At 52.5% G+C, this 17,424-nt stretch overlaps 1 protein-coding gene and 1 long non-coding RNA gene across 5 annotated transcripts in view; one reads left to right on the top strand and one right to left on the bottom strand.

Moving 5' to 3' along the window:
• The window catches only part of DLG5 (discs large MAGUK scaffold protein 5), a 156,001-nt gene that overhangs the window by 128,313 nt on the left and 10,264 nt on the right, over nucleotides 1-17,424 (top strand). For all 4 annotated transcript variants that reach the window (XM_081573828.1, XM_081573829.1, XM_081573827.1 and 1 more), the window contains 13 exons: nucleotides 1,048-2,067; nucleotides 2,886-3,009; nucleotides 3,346-3,487; nucleotides 4,777-4,889; nucleotides 5,493-5,582; nucleotides 5,770-5,920; nucleotides 9,212-9,374; nucleotides 9,484-9,617; nucleotides 10,285-10,431; nucleotides 12,572-12,755; nucleotides 13,345-13,493; nucleotides 14,448-14,618; nucleotides 15,522-15,718. In XM_081573828.1, the coding sequence (XP_081429954.1) occupies nucleotides 1,048-2,067; nucleotides 2,886-3,009; nucleotides 3,346-3,487; nucleotides 4,777-4,889; nucleotides 5,493-5,582; nucleotides 5,770-5,920; nucleotides 9,212-9,374; nucleotides 9,484-9,617; nucleotides 10,285-10,431; nucleotides 12,572-12,755; nucleotides 13,345-13,493; nucleotides 14,448-14,618; nucleotides 15,522-15,718 (2,785 nt within the window). The remainder of the gene's footprint in view (nucleotides 1-1,047; nucleotides 2,068-2,885; nucleotides 3,010-3,345; nucleotides 3,488-4,776; nucleotides 4,890-5,492; nucleotides 5,583-5,769; nucleotides 5,921-9,211; nucleotides 9,375-9,483; nucleotides 9,618-10,284; nucleotides 10,432-12,571; nucleotides 12,756-13,344; nucleotides 13,494-14,447; nucleotides 14,619-15,521; nucleotides 15,719-17,424) is intronic.
• On the bottom strand, nucleotides 88-7,675 carry LOC145539746 (uncharacterized). Its single transcript, XR_014077930.1, has 4 exons — nucleotides 3,157-7,675; nucleotides 2,420-2,508; nucleotides 1,927-2,099; nucleotides 88-1,218 (listed from the first exon to the last, which is right to left on the bottom strand). It is a non-coding gene; the product is annotated as an uncharacterized LOC145539746 (long non-coding RNA).

The raw sequence follows: 17,424 nt of genomic DNA on the forward strand, positions 1-17,424 counted from the left end.
AAGCTGTTAGGGTGAAATGTCATAATATTTGTAACTTACTTGTAAATGTTCTGCCGCGTAAATAGATATAGACAATTTGGCAAAATACTGTTGAATCTAAATAGATTTAAGGGCATTTATTGTACTTTCCTGTCAACTTTTCTAAGAAGGTTGGAAATAGTCTCATCTACTTCATTAAGAGATATTTTAAAGTATTATTTAAAAATTAATAGACTTTTACGGGAGCAATTTTAGGTTTATAGAAAAGTTATGTTAGTACAGATAGTTCTCATATTATCCGCTCTGTTTCTCCTGTTCATTTTGTGTCAGTGGGGGTACATTTGTTGCCACTGATAAGCCAGTATTCATACATTAGTATTAACCGAAGTGTTCAGTTGACATGAGGATTCACTTTTGGAGTACATTCTATGGGTTGGGACAAGTGTATAAGGATGTGTATCCACCAGCACGCTACCATAGAGAATAATTTTACTGTTCTAAAGATCCTCTGGGCTTCACCTATTCATCCCCTCCTCCCCCGTAACCCTTGGCAGCCTGTGATCTTTTTACTATCTTTGTAGTTTTGCCTTTCCCCAAATGTCATATAGCTGGACTCGCACAGTATGTAGCATTTTCAGATTGGCTTCTTTCACTTTGTAATATGCATTTAAGGTTCCTGCGTGTCTTCTCGTGGCATGATAGGTTGTTTCTTTTTATCGCTGAATAATATGCCATTGCCTTGGTATACTATGAGAAATATCTTTAATAATGAAGTTTTTACATTTATGTTTAATCATTTAAAAAATTAGGCAGGACACAGTGCAAATGATTTCAGAAAATGCTCAAAGCCAGGGAACTTTGTGTCTCTCTTGTGGGTTCATAGAGGCCAGGCTGTAAACAAGCCTCACCTGTGGGCAAGGTGTGTGTGCCTGCATGTCTGTCCATCTGTCTGACTTTGGGGTATGTGTGGCCCATTGTCTATCATGGCTCTACATGTTTTTCGGTGACAGCTCCAGGTCCTGTTGTCTTACCTGCTCTCTTCCTCACTCCTTTGCAACCTCTACTTAGGTGTTCCCTCAGAGCGCCTCGTGGAGTGGCCAGAATATCTTTGAAAACACCAAGGACTCCGATAAGATGCTGAGCTTCCGAGCCCATGGCCCAGAGGTCCAGGCTCAGAATAAACGGAATTTGATGCAGCACAATAACTCCACGCAGACCGACATCTTCTGTGCGGACAGGCTGGAAGACAGGAAGGAGTCGGGCCCCCCTGGAGGCAGCAGTTCCTTCCTGCACAAGCCGTTCCCCGGGGGGCCCTTCTCTGTCTCCCCCCAGGCTTGTCCCAGCGCCTCTGAGCGCAGCCTGAGCTCCTTCCGCTCGGATGCCTCGGGGGAGCGTGGCTATGGGCCGGCAGACGTGCACAGCCGGCGGCCGCTGCTGCCCTTCGAGACTGAGGTGGGCCCCTGTGGGGTGGCAGAGGCCCCCCTGGACAAGGCAGAGCCTGACAACGCCCACAGCGGCGGGACCTGGCCCAAGGCTGTGCTCAGCTCCACGGCGGGGCCCGAGAAGCTCTCTGTTTACAGGAAGCCAAAGCAAAGAAAATCTATCTTTGACCCAAACACTTTCAAACGCCCCCAGACGCCCCCCAAAATAGACTACTTGCTCCCAGGCTCTGGGCCTGCCCATTCCCCCCTGCCCTCCAAGAGGGTGGGACCTCTGACGCCCCCAAAACCTCCCAGGAGGGGTGACTCCATTAAGTTCCAGCACAAGCTGGAAACCAGTTCGGAGTCAGAGGCCACTCTGGTGGGCAGCTCCCCATCCACCAGCCCCCCAAGTGCCCTGCCCCCTGACATGGACCCTGGGGATCCCATGCACACCTCGCCCCCTCGCAAGGCCAGGGTCCGCATCGCTTCAAGTTACTGCCCCGAAGGGGACAGGGACTCCTCCTACCTGCCAGCCAAGAAGTCCTGTGATGAGGACCTCACCTCCCAGAAGGTGGACGAGCTGGGGCAGAAGCGCCGCCGGCCGAAGTCCGCGCCCAGCTTTCGGCCCAAACTCGCTCCGGTCATGATCCCTGCTCAATTCCTGGAGGTAGTGCTTGACCCCGAGTGGATTAGGGCCAGCTGGAGGAGGGTGGGGCAGTGGGCTGTGAGCACTCCATGAAGGGGCCCCTGCTCGCCTGTACCGATGTCCCCCAGCTCAGGCTTAGCCCTGGCTCCTCTGTCTTAGCTCTCAGCACCTGCCTGGGGGTGGGGGTGGGGGTAGCGGGTGGATGCCAACAGGAAGCAGACTCCCTTAGGAGACTGGAATGTCGCATGAGGTGTGCATGATGGTGGTAACATGACCCCAGGAGAGGAGCACCATCTTGGGTGTGGGCTGTGATTTGCACACCTAGCAAGAAGCTTTTGAACTTTTACAGTGGAACCAAGTGGTAGGGACCTACCTTGACGAGCTTAGGGAGACAATATAGTACATGTGAATCTGTTAGCTGGCAGCAGGACAGGTGAGTTTTCGCAGGTCCTGTGGTCATTTCTAGGAGGGAGAGATGGCTGTGAGCAGGAGAACAAATCTATGCTCTTCTCGGCAGACACAGAGCTTCACGTGGCTGGGCAAATCATGTGGAGTTGTTACAGACATGTGCCTGAAGCATACATGTGTTCTACCTTCTACACACAAAATCTATTTCTTTGAAAGAACAGAGTCTTTCTCTGTGGTTTTCTTCCAAAGTATTTTTGAAGGAAGTTCTTCTCTTCCAGATGTGTAAGATAACATGAATGAGTAACGAGCTATGAACTCTCCCAGGAGTCACTGCATGTGTCCAAGTGGGAGAAGCTAGGTTGTAGAGGACAGAAATTGCTTGCCAGTGCCCGTGTGTTTCCAGCCACTGCCTCTTGCCTTTGGTTCTGCAGGAGCAGAAGTGTGCCCCGGCCAGTGGAGAGCTCTCCCCAGATCTCCAGGAGTGGTCCCCTTACTCTCCTGGACATTCCAGCCGGCACAGCAACCCCCCGTTCTACCCCAGCAGGGCATCTGTGGGTGAGCTGGCAGGGCAGGGCTGGGGAGGAGGGTCGACGTGGGCTCACAGGGCTGCCCCACCTCAGGGAGAGCAGAGACGGTCATTTCAGGGAGCTGCTGCATGTCCTCAACAGAGCAGTCCAAAAGATTTAGCAGTTGCTGACCTACCTGGAGTGTTTCGTCTTGTATCAGTGACATCTTTTAGCTTTTCAGAGCGTTTTCTCTCCTGGCAGTCTGGGAAATAGGCAAAATTGAAGAGAATTCTCCTGGTTTACGATGGAGAAGGGCCAGACGCTTGCATAGGTCCGGGGCTAGCTGGGTGTTGCCGGGCAGATGTCTCACTCTACCCATTTCCAGGCACAGTTCCCCGGAGTATGGCCCCGAGCACTGTGAGCTCCGTCCTGAGGAACCCCATCTACACTGTGCGTAGCCACAGGGTTGGCCCTTGTAGTTCTCCACCCATCCCCAGAGAGGTTGGCCCCCACGGTTTGCATCCCAGGTATGTGAAGCTGCCCATGCCTCCCTGTACCCCAGCCATCCAAGCCTACCTGGGCATAAAACCACTGTACACAGAGGGGCTCTGTTGCCTAGCTGGGAAGGGACTTGGTAGAGTAGCACTGGGACCCCAGGGAAAGTAAACTTTAACGTCACTCTCTTCATTTACCAACACGGAGCTTGAAAAGGTATTTATAGGAAGATGGTAGTGATGGCAGCTGATAACTGAGTGCCAGGCAGTATGCTTGGACGTTTATAAGCGTCATCTCACTTGATTGCTATAGCAACTTTACTCTTAACTGTTTTTGGTTGATAGATGCGAATGGAGCCTTAAAAACTGAATAGATTGATGCAAGGTTACTCATTCCTTCAGTTACTTGACAGATTTTAATTGATCATCTACTACATGCCACGGACTGCTATAGTTCTAGAGGGTTATAGTGGAGAATTAAGCAGATAAACTTCCTCTCCTGTGGCATTTGTGTTCAAATGGCAGGGGTGGGTGTTTAAAAAAAGAGAACAGAACCACTCAGATCAGGTGGCGCTGAGTGAACTTGAAGACCCTAAAATGTCAACAGATTAGGCTGTGAGAAGTTCGATTGGGCAGTGGGGAGGACCCCATGCAGGGGGATGCTGCCATGACCAGAGGGGCAAGAAGAGGCCAGTCGCACAGGACTTGGTTGGGGAGGAGCTTCCAGAAAAGAGGGCTGTGGGTGCTGCAGCCCAGGTGTCTGAGAGGTGATGGGCTCTAGGGACAGAGTAGGGGAGCCCGGGAAAGAGATGCTGAGTTGGGAGGAAGGCACAAACCCTGTAGGGTCTGTGGCTATGATGCAGAGTTTGGGTTTTATCTTGAAAACAGTGAAGACCACTGGAAGGCCCCAAACACTGATGAGAGGTAGTCTCTCACAGCTAGAGGAGGTCATCGTTGGGCCTGACTGCAGGCCAGCCTGACGTGGGCTATGTCGTCTCCCTGCCCTCAGCTCTCCAGTCTCCTGGGTGGGCTTTCCTGAGGGAGGTGCAGGACTCTGTCCTCGGTGCCGTCCAGCTTCGCTCTGCCCACCTAGGATTCAGATCTTCTGCAGTCCCTGTAGAAAGCCCTCTGTCCCACTGAGCCTGGTCCTGGCCCGGGGCTTGCAGGGCCCTCTGCGTGTGGCTGTGGGTGGTCGCTGTCCTCAGCTGCCCGGGAGCGGCTTCTGGGTTGCTCTGAACTGGCAGAGGGCCTCGGGAAAGCCAGTCACTTGGTCCCATCCTGGTCTTCCTCCTGAGCTCCTAACCTGTCTGCTTCTCACACAGTGTCCAGCACCAGGGCCGCCTCAGCCTGGACCTGAGCCCCAGGGCCTGCAGCGACTGCTCTGACATGAGAGCCTCCCATGGGTCCAACTCCCTGCCCTCCAACGCCCGCCTCGGTAACTGCGCTACTGGAGCCTTCTCGCCGGAGCGGGCACCAGCCTTCTTCCTCTGCGTCCATACCCTCATGCCCAGACCTCCTGGTGGCCCCTCTTCTGACCTGGGGCCGAGGCTGACTCCATGCTGCACCCAGAGCCCTTTCCTGTGGCCTTTCTGCAGCTTCCCACGGTGGCCGTGTGGTTGTTCTGATGACCTCTAGCCCAGGAGCCTTGCTTACTACCCTGAAGTCATTCTGGGGGATGTTGTGTTGCCGTTCACTCACAGAGAATGCCACCCGGAGTTGAGTCTGGCAGTTACCCCATAAGGACACTCTGATGGGGCTGCTTCCAGCCTTGTGGAGACAAGGCCACAGTGACCTCTGTCATGTGGATTACCATCTACACGGGGCTGAAGCCAGACTGTGACACCGTTCTGCGGCAGCCTCACCCTGCACAGTTTATTCATGTGCTGGGGACTGAGTGTCTGCTTTCCCTGACTGTCCCACACTGAGGCGCCCCCAGGGACAAACCATGTGTCTTTCCTGACTCCTAGGGTGGTGGTGAGGGAGTGAGGGGCGCCGTTCAGTTGCAGGCCTAAACTTTTGTCTTCTTGTGGAGCCACAGGGTCTTCGAGCAATTTGCAGTTCAAGGCAGAACGCATTAAAATCCCATCGACGCCGAGATACCCGCGGTCTGTCGTGGGCTCTGACAGAGGTGAGGACTTCCTCAGTGCTTCTCTCCCCTGCTGACCCTGCCGTCCTCAGGGTGGGGGGGTCTGGGCACCGCTCACAGCTCCCCCACCATCTCCGCCTTCAGTAAATGCTGGCAGGGCAGGCCTCAGGCACTTGCGCTCACGGCCATGTGTCTGGGCTGTCTGGCCCGCACCCGCCTGTCTCGGCAGGCTCACTGTCGCATTCCGAGTGCAGCACGCCCCCGCAGTCTCCCCTCAGCATCGAAGGCCTGTCCTCCTGTAGCCAGTCCCAGACCTCAGCCGCCACGTTGCCCAGGATTGCTGTCAACCCTGCGGCCCTCGGGGAGCGCAGGAAGGACAGGTGAGCAGGCACGGGGGACGGGCGCCCCTGCAGTGGGCCAGCGCTGGGTCCTGGGAGGTGCCGGGGGGGTTGGGGAGGGCCAACAGAGTTGACCTCCAGCTAGGCCACTGCAGTTTGGGTCGCCTCGCATTTGCTGGTGTCTTGCTTCAGGACGTCATGAGGAAGTCCTGTGTGCTCCTGATGCAGGAGGAGGGGCACATGTGGCTGGCCGGGGGGTGGGGCGGAGGGCAGGGTGAGCTCTTCTACTGAGTGCCCACAGGCGGAGGTGGGGGGCTCCCGCAAGTGATGCGGGAGTCGACCTGACATTGACTGTGATGGAGTGATGCCATTCACTACCTCCCAGGCCCTTGTTGAAGCACTGTCCACATAGTAAGTTGTGAAATCCTCGTGTAACCCCATGATCAGCAGTGTCATCATTGACCCTATTTAAGGGTGAGGAAACTGAAGTCGGGAAGTTGGAGTGGTCTGTCTGTGCTCTCTTGGTTAGCGACCAACCTACCCTAATTAGAATCAGACTCGTTCTTACTCTTTGCTTTTTGACCCCGGAACACAGCTGCATCGCTTGACCTCTGCCCCCCAAGCTTTTTATTGTGAGATAAAACACACATAGGAAAAAAAAGTATATGAGGCATACACATACAACTTAGTCATCTTTTGGTTCATTTTGAAAAGCAGCTGTCCCTCCAGACGTGCCTCTTCTTGGGGCCGTTCCTCCCTGCACAAACTCTGCAGGCTCCTCATCTGCCTTTGTTGTTCTTCAGAGTGGGATTCACCAGATTAGATTTCTATTTAAAGGGTTCTCTCTAGATGCTACTGGGAGATAGGATTAAGCTCCAATTTACCTTTATTTAATTACTTACAAGGACTGCGGCTCCCCTGGTGGCTCAGATAGTAAAGAATCTGCCTTCAGTGCAGGAGATGTAGGTTCGATCCCTGGGTGGAGAAGATCCCCTGGAGGAGGGAACGGCAACACACACTCCAGTATTCTTGCCTGGGAAATACCATGGACAGAGGAGCCTTGTGGGCTACAGTCCATAGGATCATAAAGAGTCGGACACAACTGAACTACCAACTCTTTTACTTACAAGAACTAGAGCTACTCTCCTCCACTTCAGTCCAAAAAGCCGAGGGCCCTTGTAGCTATGAGCCATAGAAAAGATGCTGCTGGCTGGGCCCGTCATTAAGAAAACCTCATCTGACTTGACAATCTGAACTTACGAGACAGCACACCTAGCAAGTGTGAACTGGAGAACAGCATATACCTATAACTGCCAGCAGGCCCCCAGGGAGTCAGGCACAGTTTGTATGGGTGTGTTCATGACAACCTCACCTGCATCGTGCAGGCGAGAGCACATGCTGACCTCATCTGCGTCGTGCAGACGGGAGCACACACTGGCCCTGAAGGGGTATGGGGTAGGTGTGTGGTTTTACTGAACCCCAGCTCAGGTCTTTGAGGGAACAAGATCTTTCCCCCAATAAGGTGGGTTCCTTAGAATCAGAAGGGGCCTTGTCACATGCAGTCGGCCATCCCCTTAGCTTCCTCTACAGGGCACAGAGAACCGATGTGTGTGAGCGTATGTGTGTCAATGACGCCTGCCTTCATGGTGCTTAAGTGACATCAAGTTTAACGTGTGTGACCTGGCTGAAGGATGGATTATTCATTAAAAATAGTCCCTCTTTTCCTCAGTCTAAAATACACTATCACTGTTGAAAACTGGGTAAACTGGAAAAGTAGAAAGAAGTAACAGCAATTGAATCTCTGATGATCAGCGGTCCCCAACCTCTTCAGCACCAGGGATATATTTCATGGAAGACAGTTTTTCCATGGACCAGGGTTGGGGGAGATGGTTTCAGGAGGATTTAGAAAGAAAAAAGGTTACATAATTCAGGGCCCTCCCACCCCCTAACATCTGGGCCTCAGACCAGTACCTCCTGTCAGATCAGTGGTGGCATTAGATAAGAAATAACATGCACAATAAATGTAATGCATTTGAATCATTCCAAAACCATCTTCTCCAACCCTGGTTCGTGGATAAATTGTCTTCCATGAAATTGATCCCTGGTGCCAAAAAGGTTTGGGACCACTGATCCTCAACCAGAGATTCAATTGCTGTTACTTAACCTTTTGAGGGGTGTGTGTGTGCGCATGTGCGCATGCACACAAGTATTACATTTACAGTTTAAATGCGTTTTATCTTATTTTACATATGTAAACATTTCCTCCTTAATGTTATGTTTCAAGCTATTTGTAATATTAAGTATACTTTACGAACCTCTTTTACAAAGAAGCCTTATTGTTTTGACAAAACTCTGCATATTATAAAAGTTTGAATCATTCAGGAGGTTAAAAACGAAGTATTACCTCAAAAAGGGCTCCCCACTGCCCACCTGCCCTTCCGCTTGTGGATTCACACCCACCCATGTGCTCTGGAGGAGGGGGGCCTGAGGGGCTGGTGCTCAGGCTGTGCAGTGCGGTCCTGGCAGCTCAGTGTCACGAGGCTGTCTGTCTGTCCGTTACGTTCCAGGTGTCTGTGGTTGTCTTCCTCCTCCAATCACCCCTCTCTTCTTTCTAACCCTTTGCACCTTCCAGATGCCTCCACCACCACAGATCCCTCCTGAGATTGCCTGCGGCTGCCAGGCCCAGGTCCTCCTCGCTGAGGAGTCTGAGGTTGGCCCGACAGGAGGGCCCCACCCCAGCCCCCACGCCCCTCATTCCCACAGGGCGGTGGGCGGCGGCCTGGGGCCAGCGAGTGCATGGTGTCACCTTGCTCCCAGCCTCCCCGATCCCTTTTAAACGCCTCGGGTTTGCAGCAGCTTAATCCCATGATCAATTTGCATCACTCTGTGTACTGGTAAATATAAAAACTGATATTTCATATTGTCCCTTTGGGGGTAAACGTCATCCCAGAAAGTACTTCTTTTCCTCTGAGGGCGTCTGAGACCCCACTGGAGGTTTGTAAATTGCACATCGTGAAGCCATTCCTCTCCTGTCATGGAAACCTACATGCCCCTTCCCTGCGTATATCAGTGTTTATAGTTCACTCGGACCACTCTGTGACTTTGGGACTGGATGCCTCTGTGTCCATCTTGGGGATCGTGTTTGTATTGCATGAGGTTGTGCATCACCATTGTGTGAAGGTGGACTTCATTGTGTGCCCATCTAGCTGTGTCGTCATAGGAGTGTCCACGTTCCCTGGCCCTCTCTGCATAGCAAATGCATGCCTAACCTCAGACTCTCCCCAGACCTTCCCTTTGAGTCTGAGTCCCCGAAACTGTTGGCTCTCTTCAAAGGCCCTACGTGGAGGAGCCACGCCACGTGAAGCTGCAGAAGGGCTCGGAGCCACTGGGCATCTCCATCGTGAGTGGGGAGAAGGGCGGCGTCTACGTCTCCAAGGTGACTGGGGGGAGCATCGCTCACCAGGCTGGCCTTGAGTATGGGGACCAGTTACTTGAGGTGAGTGGGAATCTGCCCTTCTCTCCCTCCCTTCGTCTGTTTCTGAGTACCCAGGACCTCCTCCGTGCCCTCCTCTCTCCTTGCTGAGTCCGTTCTTGGTGTTTCCTAGTTCAACGGCATCAACCTGCGGAGCGCCACAGAGCAGCAGGCCCGGCTCATCATCGGGCAGCAGTGCGACACCATCACCATCCTGGCCCAGTACAACCCGCACATGCACCAGCTCAGCAGCCACTCCCGGTCCAGGTGAGGTCCTGGGCCTCCGAGGGGGCATCTGGGCTGCGGGAGCAGAAGTGGAGGCCGCAGCTGTGTGGCTTGCTCTGAGGAAACCACAGCTGCAAGCTCGGGGGATTCTGCTGCTATGAGAGGAGAGTTGAGTAGCCTTGGGCTTTGGAGAAGAGACGTATCAAGGGAGGGTTTCCCCTCCTGAGATAGGATGTAGAAACAGGCGGCCAGTGAAGCAGGAAGCCCAGGCACGTGTGTGTGGTAGCCAGGCGCTGAGGCCTGAGGTGGATTCTCACATACAGCGGTCTGACCCCTGTCCGTGGGCAGACGCTGGACACCTGCCTTTGTGCTACAGGTTGCAGGACAGGTAAGGAGAGAGTGAGAAGTGCCCCCATGGTGCAGCACCTGTGAACGGAGGGGCTGAGATGCTCAGACACAGGAAAGGGGAGCAGTGGGTTCATGTGTCCTGGGGCTCACTGTTTGCAGAGTATCCTCAAGTTGAGGACAGGCAGATCGTGCAGGTGGACAACTGCATCCAAGCTCCCAGGGCGCTTGCTCATCTCAGGGCTCAGATCACAGAGCTGTGTGACCTGGTCTTAGTTCACATCCCAGAGCCCACCACCACCATAGAGGGGTGGCTCTGGGCAACTGCCTACCACTCCTTATTCTTCCTGTCCTCTGTCCCCAGCTCCCACCTGGATCCCGTTGGTATTCACTCCACTCTCCAGGGCAGCGGTGCCACCACCCCGGAGCATCCCTCTGTCATTGACCCGCTGATGGAGCAGGACGAGGGCCCTGGCACACCCCCGGCCAAGCAGAGCACTCCCAACTCCAGGTCAGTAACTGCTTGCCAAGAGCCTTCCATCAGTGCACCTCAGTTGAGCAGGGCAGGGCGGCCAGGAGGGTCATTTTTGCAGCCCGTGTACATCCTCTGAGGGACGTGGGTCCCAGCGCTGCCCTGCACTGCATATAGCACACCATCTTGTCAGGATTTGGGGTGGGGAGCATACCAGCCCTTTTTTCCTCCCTCCTTCCTGCCCTCTCTTTTTTCTCTAGTTTTTCCACTGACTCATTCTTAGCTCTACTTTTTTTCTTTTTCTCCTCTTCTTCTCACTTCACTTGTTCTCAGATACTGAATCCCACAGTCCTCACCCATCCGGGCTGGGGCTCTGGCCATCCACAGCAGTGTTGTCCCCAAGGAGCTCCTGGTTTGAGGGTGGTAGATCAGTGTACAGGCACATGCAACATAGCTGAAGTGCTGGGAAGGGGAGCGGGGGCCATGGTGGAGCATGGCTGGGAGCTGAGTCACAGTGTTCAGGACGAGCAGGGGTTGGCCACACAAAGGGTGGGCATGGAGAGAAGTCAGGAGGAGGCCCTGTTCTCTCAGGAACTGGAGGGGAGGTGGGGAGAGGGCTATGCAGGCTGGGTCGTGAGGCTGTCACTGCAATCCTGGATGGAGCCTCTTCTCTGGCAAGGCGTTACTGGACTCTTCACTGAAGTCATAGGCTGGAAGCTGGGGCATCTTCAAGGCTTTCCTGCTTGTGACCCTTCACTGTACCCGTGATGTGTACACTTCAGTTCAGTTCAGTCACTCAGTCGTGTCTGACTCTTTGTGACCCCATGGATGGAAGCATGCCAGGCCTCCCTGTCCATCACCAACTCCTGGAGCTTACTCAAACTCATGTCCATCAAGTCAGTGATGCCATCCAATCATCTCATCCTCTGTCATCCCCTTCTCCTGCCTTCAATCTTTCCCAGCATCAGGGACTTTTCTAATGAGTCAGTTTTTCACATCAGGTGGCCCAAGTATTGGAGTTTCAGCTTCAGCATCAGTCCTCCAATGAATATTCAGGACTGATTTCCTTTAGGATTGAGTGGTTTGATCTCCTTGCAGTCCAGGGGACTCTCAAGAGTCTTCTCCAACACCACAGTTCAAAAGCATCAATTCTTCAGCTCTCAGCTTTCTTTATGGTTCAACTCTCACATCCATACATGACTACTGGAAAAACCATAGCTTTGACTAGATGGCCCTTTGTTGGCAAAGTGATGTCTCTGCTTTTTAATATGCTGTCTAAGTTTGTTATAGCTTTTCTTCCAAAGAGCAAGTGTCTCTTAATTTCATGGCTGCCATCACCATCTGCAGTGATTTTGGAGCCCAAGAAAATAGTCTGTCACCGTTTCCGTTGTTTCCCCATCTATTTGCCATGAAGTGATGGGACTGGAGGCCATGATCTTAGTTTTCTGAATGTTGAGTTTTAAGTCAGCTTTTCACTCTTCTCTTTCACTTTCATCAAGAGGCTTTTTAGTTCCTCTTCACTTTCTACCAGAAGGGTAGCGTCATCTGCATATCTGAGGTTATTGATATTTCTCCCAGCAATCTTGGCTATAATTGCCTGCAGCAAAATTTTCGTCACTCCCTGGCTCCTCCCCTGAGGTCCCACTCATCAGGCTCCATTGCTGCCCTGTTGCCTTTGCTCAGTTTATTTGCCAGCCTTTCAGTGTCCCTGCGTTGTGGGTTCCTTGGTGGCTTTTTGTTCAGTACCCTCTGGGCCATAGACAGTACTCAGTAAACATTTGCCAGATGAGTTGTGGCCTGGAGGTTACCCTGGCTCTGACTTTCTCAGGAGAATAAAGTTAGGAAAACAAGTGCAATCCAGGTGGGTGAGATGCAACCCACGGCATGTGATGGACAGCTGGGCTGGAAATAGTGGCGTTGATTTCCACTCTGTTCCTGAGTAGCTGTGTGACCCATGGCTGTGTGTTCACCTCTGCCGCATCTCAGTGCCCTGCCTATAAACCAGGTCACTAGAGGTAGAGTCTGTGTCAGCCCCGCTCCCGGCTCCTCTGGTTCTGGGGCCTCATGAGACCTGAGAGGGGAGCAGAAAATGGTTAGGGTGTCACCATTGTGTCATCTTTTTTTGCGCCTGCCTCCCTTCCTGTGCACAATTGAAGAGCTTTGTTTTCCTTCCTGAAAGGATGGTGGGAGATGCCACCAAGAAGACCCCAGAGCCACGGGTCATCTTCATCAAGAAGTCACAATTGGAGCTTGGTGTGCACTTATGTGGAGGGAATCTGCATGGGGTGTTTGTGGCCGAGGTGGAGGAGGACAGTCCCGCCAAGGGCCCCGACGGCCTTGTGCCTGGGGACCTCATCCTTGAGGTGAGTTCTGAGCTGCCCAGCAGCAGCCAGGCTGCCCTCTGCCCACATGTCGGGCTTCCTGCCGTCTCAGGTGACGTGGGAGGCGGGGGAGCACAGCCTCTGCTGGCATCCCCTTGGGTGTTGAATGCTACACGGACCCACTCTGGGTAAGTATTAGAGAAGCAGGCATATTAGGCATATTAGGACCCAGCTTGGGCACTGGTATCGGGAGGGCAGATGCTCTGCTCCTGGCAGCAGTAGCACTCAGGACTCTAGTATGATGGCGAGTGCCACCTCCTTCTCACTGGGTCTCCTGTTGGATGGGGGAGGTAGGTTGTAGGTACTGAAAGCTACAAGGAGCGTTAGCAAGGGGAAGTGCCATGTTTCTAGTAGGCCTTACTGGCTGGGAGGCTAGAACAGGGTCTATGCTGGGAGCAGCTTGAGGGCAGAGCAGGCACTTGGCAGAGGCCTCAGCCTCTGTGGACGTGGGGCAGATGGATGCCCAGTGATGGGGATGCTGAATCTCCTCCTTATCCCACTACTGGCCCCTCACGGGTGCCCAGGCCTCCCTGCTTCTGCCCTCTGACCCCTGTCTCCCATCTCTGGGTAGTACGGCGGTCTGGATGTGCGTAGCAAGACGGTGGAGGAGGTCTATGTGGAGATGCTGAAGCCCAAGGACAGCGTCCGCCTGAAGGTGCAGTACCGCCCCGAGGAGTTCTCCAAGGTCAAGGGCCTGCCTGGCGACAGTTTCTACATCAGGTATCAGTGGCCAGGGCTGCCAGGGACTTGGGGCTTGGGGGAGCGGCTTTTGGTGGAGGCTGTTCCCTGTGAATGTCCCTGTGTTTCTTGCCCTTGAGGGATGGGACTATGAGCATTATTACTTGGGCCCCAAATTGTAAGCTTACAATGAGATGCTTGTGACTTAGAAAAACCCTTGAAAGCTCCTAGGGTGAGACGGGCTCTCTCTTTAGGGTTTTGGGCCTGGGGAAGTTTGAGACCACTGCCTCATTTTTTTGTGGCCTGTGCCCCTCTCCAGGTCTCTCCTGACTCAGGTCTGCAGATCCTTTTGCAGTGTGTGTGGACGTCACAGCATCCAGCGTGCCCTGAAATAATACATGAAAAGGGTGGAGTAGGGGGCGGGGGACAGGCATCAGGCATTTTCTAGGAGCCATGCAGCTTTCTTCATGAGATCTGAGGCCACACAAGAATAGAAAGTACTGATTAACTGTGTACCATGAGGTACGGGGTCCCTGTGTCTAGGCACACCCTCCTCAGTCAAGGATGGCACGTTTCCATTCTGAGAAGTTTCCACTGTGTAGGAAGCATCGACTTTGATGTGGGAAGGGTGCAAATGGGAAAGACTCTCTTGGAAGTGGAGATATGGCCTTGGTCCTTGGCTGCTGCTGCTAAGTCGCTTCAGCTGTGTCCGACTCTGTGCGACCCCATGGACTGCAGCCCACCAGGCTCCTCTGTCCATGGGATTCTCCAGGCAAGAGTACTGGAGTGGGATGCCATTGCCTTCTCCGTGGTCCTTGGCAAAAAGGCTTTTATCTGATGGGTGTGAGGGAGCCCTGATCTCCAGGGAGCCCGAGCTCCCTCCTTTGGGAACTGCTGCTAGAATGGGGAGAGCTTCAGAGCAAGAGAGTGGCCGTGGGAGCTTGGCTGTAAAGGGCGGCCTACAGCCTGACTCTTCACCTCCATCTCCCGGTCCAGGGCCCTGTATGAGCGACTGGCAGAGGTGGAGCATGAGCTGAGCTTTAAGAAAGACGACATCCTGTACGTGGACGACACCTTGCCCCAGGGCTCATTTGGGTCCTGGATGGCCTGGCAGCTGGATGAGAATGCCCAGAAGATCCAGCGTGGGCAGATCCCCAGCAAATACGTGTGAGTGTCCTAGAGTCTGGGCCTGGGGCTGGGCCTGGTGGCACCCGTGGGGTCGTCCCATGTGGTGACTGCCTGGGCTTCTGGGAGCTTATTCTGACGTTGTCCGGTCTTCTGGTCTGTAAGTTTTTCCAAAGTCGCTTGTCCAAAAAGCTGTTCCAAGTTTAGGTCAGTGATGTATACAAGTCAGTGCTATATAGAAGTGTAGCGGCAACTTAGGAGACATGCTTTTTTAAATTATGTTTGTTGAGATATAATTCATGTGCCATGTGATTTACCCAGAGTATGCAATTCCTTGGCTTTTAGTGTTTTCACAGATACGTGCAACCATCACCATAGTCAATTTGAGACTATTTTCATCATCTCAGAGAGAAGCCCTGTACCCTTCAGCTACCTGCCTGTCCTGTCTACCTGCCCCCTGTTGCCAACCCTGAGCCACCACTGGTCTCCTTTCTGTCTCTATAAGGTTCCCTGTCTGGACTTTCCATGAATGGAGTCATACATACAGCACATGGTCTTTTGTGACCAACTTCCTATACTTGGCATGATTTTTTTCAAGGTTCTTCCTTGTTATAGTGCATTTCTATGCTTTCCTTCTTTTTGTGGCTGGAATTATAACTTTTAGTGTCACAAGTGAAGGCTGTCTTAGCAGTTTCCTCTGACCCTCATCTGAATATAGGAGTTGACCTGCTCTGAGAACTTGCCCAGCACTGGTGTGTGTCTCACCCCCACAGCACCAGCACCAAAGGGGTCCTCGGTGGCTTGGGTGCTAAAGTGGCCAGGAAACCTGCAGAGGGTGGGGGAGGAACCTGGAGCCCCAGCTTTGACTCTCCTCGCCGCAGGTGGGCAGGGCGACAGGCGATGGTCCCTTGGCCCTTCCCAGCACTGCTGTACTCTTGTCTTCAGAATGGACCAAGAATTCTCCCGGAGGCTCAGCATGTCTGAAGTCAAAGATGACAACAGCGCTGCAAAGACGATCTCGGCGGCTGCACGCAGATCCTTCTTTCGAAGGAAACATAAGCACAAACGCAGCGGGTCCAAAGATGGGAAAGACCTCCTTGCCTTGGACACCTTTTCCAATGACTCCATTCCACTCTTTGAAGGCAAGTGACTGAGCTGGCTTCTCCAGCAGGCTCTCAGGCTGAGGTTTGCTGTTGACCACAGAAGCCTCACTGCAATGACTTGAACAAGACAGAGGTTTGCTTTTTTCAGACGTAACTGATCAAGGAATGTGTGTCTGGGTTGGGCTGGTGGTGCTGCAGTCTTCAGAGTCTACCACCTGTAGGATGTGACCTCTGTCCTTAAGGTCTCCCCATCTCCTGCCATCACGTCCATGTTCAGGCAGCAAGGAGAAGAAAAGGGCATGGCAACAGAGTGCCTCTTTAAACAGCTTACCTGGAAGCCCCACCCTTCATTTTCCACTTACATCTGATTGACTGCTTGCAACTGCAAGGGAGGCTGAAATGGCAGGGTTTTCACTGGTGCCCTGCTGGCTTCAGTAAAGCAGGTTCTCTTAGTAAGGAAGAAAAGAAGAAAGGGTATTGGGTAGGCAAAAAGCAGTACTTGCCCAGTGTATTGCCTCTAGTTTGTTTTGGGGTTATTCCAGGCTGCTTGGTGGTAACCAGGGGCCACTGTGCAGATCTTTGGCCTTTCTGGCTTTACTCCTGTGTCTATCCTTACAAGATCCTCCCAGGGCCAGGCACCCGCCCAGTCCTGGGTTTGCATGTCAGGGAGTGTCAGACATCCTTTGGCAGATCGCCCCGTGGAAGAGTATATTTGTCCTGTAAAGCAGGAGACTCCTATGAATGCTGCTCCCTGGACCCCGGGGTGTGACCCCTGTCCTGGAAGGTGTGCCCTCCCTGATAGGCAGGCTGTAGAGGGGGCAGTGGGCCTCAGAAGGCAGGACAGCTGGCTTCCTCCTCCCCTGCTTCCTCATTTGTTATTTCAGTTAGGTCTTCGGCACAGTGAGGAGTGAGTCCCACCCTTGTTCATGGCCCACGGTCACGATAGTCATGTCAGGGGTTGGCAAACCAGAGCCTATGGGCCAGATCTGGTTCACTGCCTGCTCTTGTATGGCCTTCGAGCTGAAAATAGGTTTTTACATTTTTAAATTTAAAATGTAAAAAAAAAGACTATTTGCCTTTTCACAATAACAGTTACTTGATTCTCCCTTCTCTTTTCTTCTGTAGACAGTATCTCTGGTCTAGGGTGTATATCCAGTGGATGTCTTTGGAAAATAGCCATTCGTCTAGTCTGCAGTTCTCCAGTGGTTTTTTTTTTTTCCTTATATATTTTTAAGTTATGGGGACATTCCCAGGTGGCGCTGGTAGTAAAGAACCCGCCTGCCAATGCAGGGGACATAAGAGACGCAGTTCAATTCCTGAGTCGGGAAGATCCCCTGGAGAAGGGTATGGCAACCCACTCCAGTATTCTTGCCTGGAGAAACCCATGGACCAAGGACCCTGGCAGGCTACAGTCCACAGGATCACAAAAAGTCGGACATGACTGAAGCGACTTAGCGTGCACACACATATTTTGAAGTTGTCTTTAAATAGTTATATCTTATTGTTAAATTGACCCTTTTATCATTATAAAATGTTTTATCTCTAGTAATGTTTCTGGCCTTAAAGTCTATTTTGTTTATGTATGATTATCACACCAATTTTCTATTGATTAAGTGTTTGCATAGTTCATCTTTTTCCATCGTTTCATACTTTTTTACAGCCTCATATTTACATGGCTCTGTAAGCAGCATGTAGCGTTTTTTTTTAACTCACTGTGACACTTCATCTTTTTTCATTTTATTGCA

This window comes from Giraffa tippelskirchi, chromosome 2 (genome assembly GCF_054371585.1).
Source record: "Giraffa tippelskirchi isolate mGirTip1 chromosome 2, T2T-mGirTip1v1.2.pri, whole genome shotgun sequence".
Lineage (NCBI taxonomy): Eukaryota > Metazoa > Chordata > Mammalia > Artiodactyla > Giraffidae > Giraffa > Giraffa tippelskirchi.